Genomic DNA, 12444 nt, shown 5'->3' on the forward strand with positions numbered 1-12444 from the left:
TCAAAGTGTGAGGCAGAGCTGCTTCTGCCTGAACCACTCTTGACCTGGGCCCATGGCATCACCTCCCTCTGGTGCCGCACTCCTCTGCTGTCCCCAGTCCTTCCACACCACACCAGCTAGCAGTACCCGCCAGAAACCAGGCTGGGCAGGCCATCTGGCCAGATAGCTTCTTCCTCTTAAACACAGAACTAAACTCTTCCCCCCAGAGACCCGAAAACACAATCATCTCCCTGTAATTTATGAGAAACGTCTGGGAGCATTTGCATCCAGGAGTTTTTGTAGCCTGGGCAGGGAAGGCAGAGGTGGCGGGTGTGTGGGAGTGGAGGTGGCTGGTTGCTGGGATCCGCACACCTGTCCTCCATTGTCTACAGCCTCCATTGTCTCAAGGGCAGGGATGTGGCTCTTCCACCTCGGAGGTGGCAAAGCTGGGGTCCCAGCCCATGGGGGAGGCTAGCCAACTTAGCCCACGAAGGCTGCAGAGGCCTGCAGGTGGGTGTGATCCTCACCATCTTGTGAGCCCCACGGTTTATGGGTGACGACACAAAGGTGACCACCTCTATGGTCCCACCACAGCTCCTGCTTCTGACTGGTGTTCCATCCTCTCTTTGGGAGTCTGCGTGGAGATAGCACCCAGCCCAGATGTCACAGGGACAGTTCCTGTGACATAGGAACTGGGACAACTCTGGGCCTCAGAGTGGCCTCCTAGGGTACCATGCTACCCTGAGAAACCGCAAGCAAGCTCCCCCTTACACTGTCCTGACTGGTGTCCCCATGGCCACTCCATGCCCATCCTCACGGTCTGCAAAAGCAAGAGGACTGTGGGCTGTGCCTCCAGTGGGGGGAGGGGGACAGCTCCTTAAGGGCGGCCATGGGCTGGGCCCACCAGCCACTTATATCAAATTTGTGATTTGTGTAGACCGATTCCCCAGGGAATGTGAGCCACCTCCGCTCTGCTGACTGGATTTTTGGGCCTATGAAAGTTGTGGGTGCCGTCCCCATTCCCCTCCCAGGTGGGACAGTGTGGGCCAGGCTAGCCCTGGGCACAGTTCTCTGTGAAAGCCCCCAGACCAACATCACTAGAATGTGTTCTCTATGAGCATGGTGCGGAGTCCTCAGTTTTGCAAGCTGTGTTACTGGGACTCAGTTGATGTACATGGAATACCATAGGCTTGCTGTAGAAATAAAGTGATGACTTCCTGCACCTGTGGTCCTGCCTCACTTTCTCCACAGCCAGCTCCTGCAGACCAACATCACTAGAATGTGTTCTCTATGAGCATGGTGCGGAGTCCTCAGTTTTGCAAGCTGTGTTACTGGGACTCAGTTGATGTACATGGAATACCATAGGCTTGCTGTAGACTTCCTGCACCTGTGGTCCTGCCTCACTTTCTCCACAGCCAGCTCCTGCAGTGCCCCCCCACCCCCAGCCCAGGTCCTCCCACCACTGTCAGCATATCCCACCCCCAGGTAACTTGGAGAGCTTCCACTCGGCAGTGCAGTAGAGGAGCCCTGTCCCGCTGAGGGTGGAGTTTGTAGCTTTTGGAAGCTGTTTGAAGGCTGCTTGTTTTCATTTTGTTATTTGAGATGCAGCCTCATAACCCAGGCTGGCTGCAGACTCATGGTAATCCTCCTGCCTCAGAATCCTGAGTGCTGGGATTATAGATATGAGGTGGCACACCTGGCCTGAAGGGCTTCTTTGTAAACATGGAAGTTGTGGTAGCCCAGCGGGCAGCCCAGCATGGATGATGGGGCTGATCTGGCACAGGAGCCAGGGTGTCTACCCCAGAGCCTGCTGCGCACACCTCTCCCTGCCAGTCACCAGCACTCTGGCAGCCACACCTCCAGTCCGCCGAGGCCCCTGCAGAACATCACCCAGACCCACAACTGTGGCTTCCTCTCTTCAGACAATTTTGGGCATGTTCAGGGTGTTGTGGCTGTAGACCCTGCTCCCTTCCAGCACTGCCAAGGAGCCCTCCTTGGCATCAGGTACCTAGCAGTGATGAGAGACGGGACAGCAAGGTCATAGGTGCCAGCAGGGCCTTCTAAGACCCTAAGTCAGCTGGGCCCCTGCTGTGCCTGGCTTGGATGAACACCTGCTCAGGCCATGAGGACACGGAGCTGTTTACCTCCCACCAGACACATAGGCTCCCTTTAGCTGATGGGCCTTCAGATGCCTGGAGGCCGTTGTCACACCCACATCTAGGGTAAGGTCCACATCACTAGGGGACAGAGCTGAGCAAGCAAACCAAGAGAAAAGTCTCATGCAGACTGGAGTTCTCCAGAGCCTGGTCTGCCCCCTGGAGGCCCGTAGGACACAAGTGAAGCCGCCAGACTTCAAGTACTGATGGTTCCTGCGCACCTAATAGCCCTGCAGCACGAGATGGGGGCTGATTCTGGGGAAACTGGGTGCCAGGAGGATCCATCCAGGGGCCTGTGGTTACCATCACAAATGCCTCCCAGCTGGCTCTGGCCCTCAGGTCAACTGGGTCGCTGCAGAGCCTCCTGCGCTACGTTTTGATCATGTTCTTTGGGGGACAAAATGACATCTTCATTGGGGTTTCTGTGAGTGCCTCATGTTATCTGTGGCAGCTCCTGTGGTGTTACTGAACAGGGCAGGTGGCGTTGAAGTCCAGTGCTGTCCCCCAGGCTGGAGCACACCTCACACTGAAGAGTTGGCGTTTACCAAATCCTCAGTACTTCTGGTTTGACTTTAGGGCCGTGAGCCTATGATGGGTGGGGGCTCTTCCCAACTGTTCTTTAAAATGTCACTTTTCAATCTTATTAAATGAAGTTTCGACTCCTGACAAATGCATTAAAAGTGTTTTATTCCTAGAAGAGTCGGGAAAGGAATTATTTTCAGCAAGAGTGGGATGTGTTTGTTAGACTGATGCCTTGGCCCCCAAAAATGAGTTTTGAATTGTGCAAAAAATTGCTCAGTAGTTAGGCTGTCACCCCAATTGTTAGACTTCTGGGTACACGCGCCGACCTAGTCAGCTTTCCCTTCTTAATTTAGAAGATAACAGAATTACGATCATTTAGCTTTATCCCAAGCCAAGGGGAGAAAAGAGGTGTAAACTACGATCAAAGCGTAACTGTATGTGTCAGGAAGGGGGTCCAGTGTCCCTCATGCCAGGAGCTGTTCCTCAGGGTTTACTTCTGTGCTACTCCTGTCCTTGGCCCCATGTGGTGACTGGAGCCTCAGAAGGGTGCTGAGGGGGTGGGCCGCTGGAGCAGGCAGACCTGCCCTCCATGGCGGCCGGGCCACCGTGGGTCAGGGGCGCACTGGGCACTCTGTGGTTACCTTGTGCAGCGTTGATGCCGTGTTTGTCCCAACAGCAGCACATGGAAGGTCAGCCCTCATCAGTAGCCCTGGGAACTTAAAACGCCTGCACCACCAGCTGTGACTGGCTCAGAGCAGTGTCTGGGATCTGCTGGGGGTTCTTTGAGGGGTGGTGGAGGGGGGCGTGGAGACAGCTGTGGGCCACTGGAGTGCATGGAGCTCTCCCACGGACGAGGACATGAACATCCCTTGCACTGGGTAGGTCAGAGGTGGGGGCTGTTAGTGGAGAATGGATATTTTGAGGGGCTGCGTGGAGCTAGACAGGGAGGGAGGGAGGGAGGGAGGACAGCCTGTGTGGAGGAAGGACGCCCTGTGCCTGGCCACAGATGGCACTCCCAGATCCCAGCTGCTCAGCACTCTGCACCTCTCAGTCTCACGGGGATAACAGGTAGAGGACGGAACACAGGCGGCCTGGAGGAGCAGGCACCTGTTTGGAAATCCCTGCTCCATGAACTTGATACTCAAGTTTTCTGCGAGGTTTCAAAGTGTGAGGCAGAGCTGCTTCTGCCTGAACCACTCTTGACCTGGGCCCATGGCATCACCTCCCTCTGGTGCCGCACTCCTCTGCTGTCCCCAGTCCTTCCACACCACACCAGCTAGCAGTACCCGCCAGAAACCAGGCTGGGCAGGCCATCTGGCCAGATAGCTTCTTCCTCTTAAACACAGAACTAAACTCTTCCCCCCAGAGACCCGAAGACACAATCATCTCCCTGTAATTTATGAGAAACGTCTGGGAGCATTTGCATCCAGGAGTTTTTGTAGCCTGGGCAGGGAAGGCAGAGGTGGCGGGTGTGTGGGAGTGGAGGTGGCTGGTTGCTGGGATCCGCACACCTGTCCTCCATTGTCTACAGCCTCCATTGTCTCAAGGGCAGGGATGTGGCTCTTCCACCTCGGAGGTGGCAAAGCTGGGGTCCCAGCCCATGGGGGAGGCTAGCCAACTTAGCCCACGAAGGCTGCAGAGGCCTGCAGGTGGGTGTGATCCTCACCATCTTGTGAGCCCCACGGTTTATGGGTGACGACACAAAGGTGATCACCTCTATGGTCCCACCACAGCTCCTGCTTCTGACTGGTGTTCCATCCTCTCTTTGGGAGTCTGCGTGGAGATAGCACCCAGCCCAGATGTCACAGGGACAGTTCCTGTGACATAGGAACTGGGACAACTCTGGGCCTCAGAGTGGCCTCCTAGGGTACCATGCTACCCTGAGAAACCGCAAGCAAGCTCCCCCTTACACTGTCCTGACTGGTGTCCCCATGGCCACTCCATGCCCATCCTCACGGTCTGCAAAAGCAAGAGGACTGTGGGCTGTGCCTCCAGTGGGGGGAGGGGGACAGCTCCTTAAGGGCGGCCATGGGCTGGGCCCACCAGCCACTTATATCAAATTTGTGATTTGTGTAGACCGATTCCCCAGGGAATGTGAGCCACCTCCGCTCTGCTGACTGGATTTTTGGGCCTATGAAAGTTGTGGGTGCCGTCCCCATTCCCCTCCCAGGTGGGACAGTGTGGGCCAGGCTAGCCCTGGGCACAGTTCTCTGTGAAAGCCCCCAGACCAACATCACTAGAATGTGTTCTCTATGAGCATGGTGCGGAGTCCTCAGTTTTGCAAGCTGTGTTACTGGGACTCAGTTGATGTACATGGAATACCATAGGCTTGCTGTAGACTTCCTGCACCTGTGGTCCTGCCTCACTTTCTCCACAGCCAGCTCCTGCAGTGCCCCCCCACCCCCAGCCCAAGTCCTCCAGTCTCCTGTCTCTGTAGGCCTTGCCCCTGTGGGAGTTCACAGGACACAGCCCCTTGCAGGGGAGGCAGACAGTGGACCCCTGCTGGCTTCTACCCTCCTAGCCACTGCTGTCTGCTCAGAATTCATTCCCTAAGCAGCGCTCACCCCAGCAAGATGGCCCTTCCAGCTATTTCCCAGCCCGCGCCCACGGCCTGGTTGATACCACATGACCCACCTGTGTGTTTGTGACAAGCTAGGAGCTGGTATGTGTCCTTCAGCACTCCATACCCATGGCCCTGCCCCTGAGCCCTCCTCTCTAGCATCTAGTGCTGGTGCCCAGGAGCACCCAGAATCCTTGCTGAACTCAGGGTGCTTGTGGACACCACAGACCTAGATCTGAGTCTGGCAAGTGTGTCCCACTCAGACACACAAGTGTGTCCCATCTCCAGACCCTACCCTGAGGCTCACTTCCCATTCACTTTCCTCTGCAACTTTTGGTGTAGCCTGTGTCAAGGGCACTTAGGCCTAGGCAGGCTCCCACAGGTGGCGCTGAGGGGAGGCCCAGAGACATGAGGGAAGCCCTGTCTGGCTGGTTCCCTAGGGCAGGTCTGGGTGGAAGGAACCACCTCACCCCACTGTGTAACACCCACAGAGGTCAGTCACTGGAGGACAGGAAGTTTGGCTGGGCGGCTGGGATGCAGTAGGTGTACCCGCCATCAGGATCTGCCAGCAGCTCAGAAGGCGGCAGAGGCCAGGAGTTCCCCTGGCAGAGCCAGGCCAGAGGTTCCAGCTAGACAGACGGTCTTTAAGAAAGCCACGGGACTACACAAGATGGTCAAGCTCACAGTAAGGATGGGAAAGCTGACTTCCTCAGGTTACCATGGCCACATGATCACATGCCTTCGTACACTAGCAGACGGGGTGTTCCAGCTTGCAGGCAGACCTTGTTAAGTGGTCCAAGTTGTTTTGCTTCTCAGCCTGGGAGAGCGAGCGAGGCCGCAGCTGGGCAAGGCGTCTGTCTTGTTTCAGAAAGATGCCATCACTATGACAGCACATCCACACCAGCTCCCTCGTGTTCCACTGGCTTCAACTTGGACCACACCAGAGTTCAGCCCAGGCAGCAGGCCAGGAAGGGGTGAGCCCTGCACGCCAGCAGCTGGGGTGGGAGCTGGGCAGCAGAAGCCGGTGATGATGGGTCCCCTTGTCCCTGAGGGTCTGTCACCCCTGCGCTAGGTGCTGCTGACCCCATTTGGCTTATCTGTAGGTTTCCTACCAGAGCTGCTGAAGGTCAGGGAAGTGCCCCAGCCCCGTGCACACCACAGAAGACCAGACGCCTGGGGTGCAGGTGAGCTGTACCAAGGAGCCAGCCATGCCAGGCCAAATCATGCACTCACACAGAGCGTCCATGTCCACAGCTCAGGGAGTCAGAGGAGGAAATACTAGGAAGCCAGGTTTGAGAAAACCCACCAGGAACCTTTTCCTGTCTTTGATTTGGTGTAGGCCGGCTACGATGGAAGGCACATGTGTACCCTGGAATAATCAGGGCCTACACCCTACCCGCCACCTTCAACACTGATCATCTGTGAAAGCGCCCAAAATACAGCTGTTTGAGATCGATACAAGTATATCTTGGCTGAGTATAGTCACCCTTCCATGTACTAGGACATCAGGATTCATGCTACTGACTTAACTACCCCCACCACCAGCCTCTCCCCAGCCCTTTTTCATGGCACCACCACCATTCTTTGCCCCACTTTGGGAGAGCAGCTTCTTCAGGTTCATCTGAGATTGTATCTGGCTTATCTCACCATGTCCCCTAGGTGCAACCATGTCCTAGGGACAGGATCCCAACCTTTTTCAGGGATGACTACTATATTGTGTAGACATAGTCTGAGCATTCAGCCGCTGATAGACACAGGTTGAGTCTGCATTTTGGCTCTTGCCAACAGTGTGCCAAGCACAGAAGCCAGTTGTCTTGGACATACCCACTTCACTTCCCTGGCTATGCCAGCATTGGGATTGCCGGATCAAGCAGTTCTGTCCTAATTTTTAAGGACTCTATCTTTTTTCACAATGCCTATAATCAGTTTAATATGCCCTGCAACAGCATCTAGGGGTTCCCCTCTCCCCAGGTGTCCTGTGGTGGCCACTCTCACGATGTTTCCTAGAATTGTGCAGTCAGAGGAAGGTTCCCATCCTGCCTTCAGTATGAATGGTTTAGAATCACTGATACTTGAGAGTCGCCACATCCTAAATCACGTGGTCAGAGTGGCCCTGAGCACCTTTTCCTGTGACTGTGGAGTGCTGACTGCGCAGGCACTCTTGACCTTAGACTCCAGGTTCCCTACCCCACCCCCCATCTGCTATCCCTGGCTTGTAAGTCTGGCCATCTCAAGCCATATCTCCCTCACAACCTGTGCATTGGGAGGCAAAGCCTTCAGAGGTTGGCCCCAGCCTTCTCAGAAGGGGTCCAGGGTCAGGGCTCTAGTTTTGGTCAGATGCAGGTGGCAGGTGCATCACAGCACCACATAAAGCCCCGGGGACGATGGCCACCTGACTGAATTAAACCTGTATAGACAAGTCTGAAGAGGCCCAGTTTGGAAGTCCTGCTTACACAGGCCTGTGCTGAGGCCAGTAACCCAGACATCCTGCAGGGACTGGCTGCCACGTACCTGGGAATGCACCTTTCTCTGCACCCAAGGGGAGGGGGTTCAGCACCAGTGTGCGCAGGGAGGCCCAGCAGACCCCATTTCTGGCTCCTGGGCATACCCACTGGCAAGGAGGGCAAGTAAGTCCTGGCAGGCGGCAGAGAAGAGGAAACCAGTCCCTCCTGTCATGCACAGTTCTGCCTTGGGTTCAGTTCACTGCAAACACTGCCATCCAAGTCAAGCAAGCAGGCTCGCTGCACCTCTCCCTGCCACCAGACTGTAGACTTCAGCCTTTTCTTAGCTTTCTTCCATATTTTAAACCACCAGACTACTGGTCTCCGGAGGCCGGGGTGTTACCTCTACACTTGCATCCCATTCCCAGCTCTAGGCAGACGCCACCTTAGATCTCACCAGAGCAACAGCACTGGTATCTGCATGGGCTTTCATGACTGTGTCACTGGGGAATGCCAAGGGCCAGGGGCTCGTCCTTATTTGGGGGTGGGGCACTTAAAAATTATCCTATTTAAAAAATTTTTGTGTATGAGTGTTTTGCCTGCATGTGTGTAAACACACCCATGTTGTGCAGTGCCTGCAGAGGGCAGAAGGATGCACTGGATTCTCTGGAACTGGAGTTACAGGTGGTTATTGTGGTGTAGGTGCTGGAAACCAAACCCGGGTTCTCTGCAAGAGTGCTCTTAACTGCTGGCTGAACCATCTCTCCAGCCCCAAATTATCTTTTTTAAAAAAACTTTTTAAATTACGTGTGTGTGGGTATGCACACGAATGTAGCCCCCCACCACCACCACCGAGGTCAGAGGTGTCAGATTCCCTGCAACTAGAGTTACAGACAGTTGTCAGCCACCTGATGCAGGTGCTGGAAACTGAGCTCAGGTCCTCTGGACAACCAGATCACACTCTCAACTGCTGAGACATCTCTGCAGCCCCCAAATTGTCTATTTTTATTTTTATATTCTGCATATATCTCAAGACCTGAAACCTTCCCCAAACAACTGGGGCTGAAGTGTAAATCCAACGCCCACTCTCTCTGGCTCCAGGGACACTAGTCTGGAACCTTCCCTTAGCTAAGCAGCTGTGAGAGCTCTGGGCTGCAGACTGCTGTTGAACTTTCTAGTGCTGCTGTGCCTGTCTGGCGGGGCTCTGGATGACAGCCTTCTCTGGGGGAAAGGGGCTCACAGGTCCCTGAAGGAAGCAGCTTCATCCCCGAAGACTGCTGCTCCACAAGCTGTCCGTGTCTCCTTCCCTGAGGCCTCCTTGCTGGACTTTCTGTGTCCCAGCCTCTGAGGTCCATGCACTGCCACTCCAGCCACCAGACCAGCTCTTGCTCCTCCTGCTCTTGTCCCGACCCCACCCAAGCACTCTGAACTTCCTGACCATTTTTAGTCATCTTCGTGCGGCTGTGGGGTTATGGGTAAGTGCCACTCCTCTGCCTTATACCTGCCAAATGTCAGTATTTCAAGATATATTAAGTGCATCCCCTGTGCCAGAGGCCACATGCACATCCCTTTGGCCATATTGCAAGGAGCCAGCAGGTTCTTCCTACCCGCCCTCCTCTCCAGTGCTAGACCCAAGGGCCCCAGGCCCCCAACCCACCCATGCCTGGGGGCCTCACCCCCCATCCCACCCCGACATCTGCACCATAGCCTCCCAGGGCAGGCCCAAAAGACATCAGGGAAGCGGCTGCTGGGCCTGGACACTCAGTGGATGAGTTAGCCCAAGGGCTGTGCACAAACAGGGCTGTTCTGCTGATCCAGGGTGTTGAGAAACATGGAAATAGAGAAATCCAAATGTTCATACGATTGGTTTAATTTTTTTTTTCAGCAGGAGAAAAAAGAATAAAGTTACAAGATTCTTTTAATATCTTCACAATGTTAAAACTAAAACTGAGCTCTAAGCTATGTAAGTCAATCTAGAACACAAAAGGGTTAAATAAGATTTTCTCTTTAAAGATACAAGAATTTAAGCTTCCCTTACATTTAACAAACTTCACAGAACAGATACTGCAGGGGAACAAGCCCTTCCTCCCCCACCCAGCTCTCCCGGCAGGAAGTGAACTTGACCTTGATCCCTGGGTGTGCGGTCTGCAGCGCCCTCTCCCAGTGCTGCAGAAGGCAGCAGCTGCTGGGGTCTGGGTGGGGGGCTGAGAAGGGCACCTGTGGCCTCTTCCGGAATCAGAGCTCTGCGGGTGCTCACTGAGGATGGCCATGTGGTGGCCAGTGGGCTGTGGCTTGACAACAGTGGTAAACGCCGGGCAGACCTGGCCCCTGTGCCCTGGGCTGCCCTAGAGCGAGGCGCTGGTCTGGGTCCTGAAGCAAGAGTTAAGGCTGGAGATTCTGCAGCAGAGTCCATCTGGTGGATGCAGGGGCGGGTGCAGGAGTGGGGAGAACATGATTTCCTAGTAATTATTTTGCATCAAAAGACATTTGAATTTGCAGATGTCCCACTGTTAATCTGCAGAGTTGAACTTTGTTGTCTCATACAAAAGAAAGTTGCTGGGTTAAACCATCCATCGGCAGCCAAGCGTGGGCAGCCCACACCAGTTCACAGGCCTGGACCAGACAGCCGGGGCCCACTCACCGATCCAGGCTTCTAAGGAATCCCAATGTCTTCCCAGCCCCGCCCACCTGACTGCTAATGGGCTTCTAAGCAGCCCCCACACAGGCCCCACCTGGCCTGAGCTGCTGTGTGCCTCTGCACCAGAGAAGGCCCAGGCTGAGCGAGGCCTCCCACCCCGTGCCACAACCGCCACCAGCCATGGCTGGAGAGAGCCACACCAGGGTCCTGTGCAGCTTGCTCTTCCTAAACCTGCCCTGTGGAAGAAGCAGACTGGTTGTCCTCAGACTATGGGCTGCATAGAAATGAGTGGAGGCCACACACATATCATCCTCCTGGCCCCCAAAAAGACAAGCAGGCTCCAGCCCAGCAGCTTCCCTAGGTGTTCCCCAGCACATAGATGCCGGGTGGCCACAAAGTGTCTTTAAAAAAAACCACAACAAAAAACCACAACAAAAAACCCTCCCAATATAGAAATCTGGCTGCAGAGGCCCGTGTGCAGGCCCCAGCCCGGAGCCAGACCCTGGCCCCTGGTGCAATGCAGCCGGAGCCAGTGGGTCATGGCCTTGGATCCTGGGTAGAAAAGGTGGGGCTCATGCGTGGACTAGTCTTCAGTGGAGCTAACTTTCAAAGTGAGGTTGCTTCTTTTCCTGTGTGATGAGTTTTCCCAAAACAAGTCAGGTAAAAAACTTCCCTAAGAATCCGCCCCCCACCCCCCATTCCCAGCTCTGTGGGAGAGCGAGGCACCACCCAGCCCAGCCGTGTGGCCAGTCTCAGCAGCCTCCCGTGGCCAAGGCACGCGTGGCCATCAGGTCCTGCTGGGACCAAGCAAAAGTGAAGAGGTGAAAGGCGAACACGGAGCAGCTGTGGCGACACCGCCCAGCGAGGGCTGTGGGGCCGGCGCCTGCTCCTCAGCAACACTTTCCGCTTAAGGCTTTTTAAGTCTGACTCCAGCAGTGACAGGTGTGTTGTTTTGAATCCACTAGCCATGCTCAAAAAAAATATTCTTCATGTTTTAATTTTATACAATGGCTAGCAGGCACCTTAGTAACCAGCCAGAAATCAATTTCAACCACCATCAACCCCTAAACTACAGTACCAGGATGGCTGGCTAAAGAAAGGGAACGGCTGGCTGTAGTCTGACGCGTGCCCAGTACAAGGTGTCTGGCTGACTTTGTCCTAAATAAGGCTAACATTAGTGAACTAAGAACAGCGTCGTGTGGTGGCCATGCCCGGCCTTCAGGAGCACCCCTCCCCGATGCGCTGGCAGGAGCGCCCCACTTTCCGGTCCAGTTTCACCATTTTCATGATGGCTTCCTCACGGCCGCGGCCCATGTGGTCGAACGTACAATCGTGCTGCTCAGGGAGGCGGTGTAACATACAGAACACGTAACCTGTAGGTGGAGAAGCAGGGACGTTAGGGGCCTGGCTCCCCGCACACATAAGGGGCACACGCGGGTGGACACCAATCAGTGCGGGGCCTCCTGCTGCCAAAGTTATCACAGCACCCTGCCCTCTAGCATGGGGGCCAGCACCTCCCATGGCACAGCTGCTCTGCCGTGGACCCCAGCTGGCCAGGGCAGTGAGACTATGAGTGCACTCTGGCCCTGGCTCAGTCCCGGTTTAGAAGAAGAGGCCCCTGGGGGCCAGGAAAGCAGCTTGCTCACACTAGCTCAGAAGCCCGGGCAAACGGCAGCCAAGGCAGAGTGGACGCCTTCCACCCAGGGAAAGGAGATATGCATGGGAGGGGAAAGAGGTCCTGGAGGGCTGACCCATGCTGTGCTCTTCAAGGAGCCTGCTGCTCTAACTTCCCAAGAGAGCAGAGGTGGGGGTCCCCCTCTCAGAGCTCCCACCTGGGCTGCCCTCCTAGCTGTGAAGGAGGGTGCAGGTCCAAGCAAGGCACTTGTCTAGCACATAAGAGGGCAATGAGACAGGAGGGCGAGGACAGGCACAACGCAGGGGTATGTGGACAGGGGCACCTGGGTGACAAAGAGAGGACCTGGGGGGTCAGGAGAGCAGCTTGAGGATAAGGGACACAGTACAGGGAGGTGGAGCCTACTCCTTCCTGGCTCCCCAGTGAACTTTCAGAAAGGCTGAGAGGTATGTGTAGTCCTCTTCTATCAAGACAGGAAGGAGATCCCAGCAAGATGACTGCCGCCCCCCCCCCCC

General features: G+C 55.3%; 1 protein-coding gene across 2 annotated transcripts in view; it reads right to left on the reverse strand.

The window, feature by feature from the left end:
• Positions 1-9507: 9507 nt before the first annotated feature.
• Positions 9508-12444, reverse strand: part of Zfand3 (zinc finger AN1-type containing 3) — a 262402-nt gene continuing 259465 nt past the window's right edge. For both annotated transcript variants that reach the window (XM_029566915.1, XM_008840047.3), the window contains one exon: positions 9508-11669. In XM_029566915.1, coding sequence (XP_029422775.1) covers positions 11515-11669 — 155 coding nt within the window. In that variant the 3' untranslated portion in view covers positions 9508-11514. The remainder of the gene's footprint in view (positions 11670-12444) is intronic.

Source organism: Nannospalax galili, unplaced genomic scaffold, assembly GCF_000622305.1.
Source record: "Nannospalax galili isolate Female #2095 unplaced genomic scaffold, S.galili_v1.0 scaffold538, whole genome shotgun sequence".
Lineage (NCBI taxonomy): Eukaryota > Metazoa > Chordata > Mammalia > Rodentia > Spalacidae > Nannospalax > Nannospalax galili.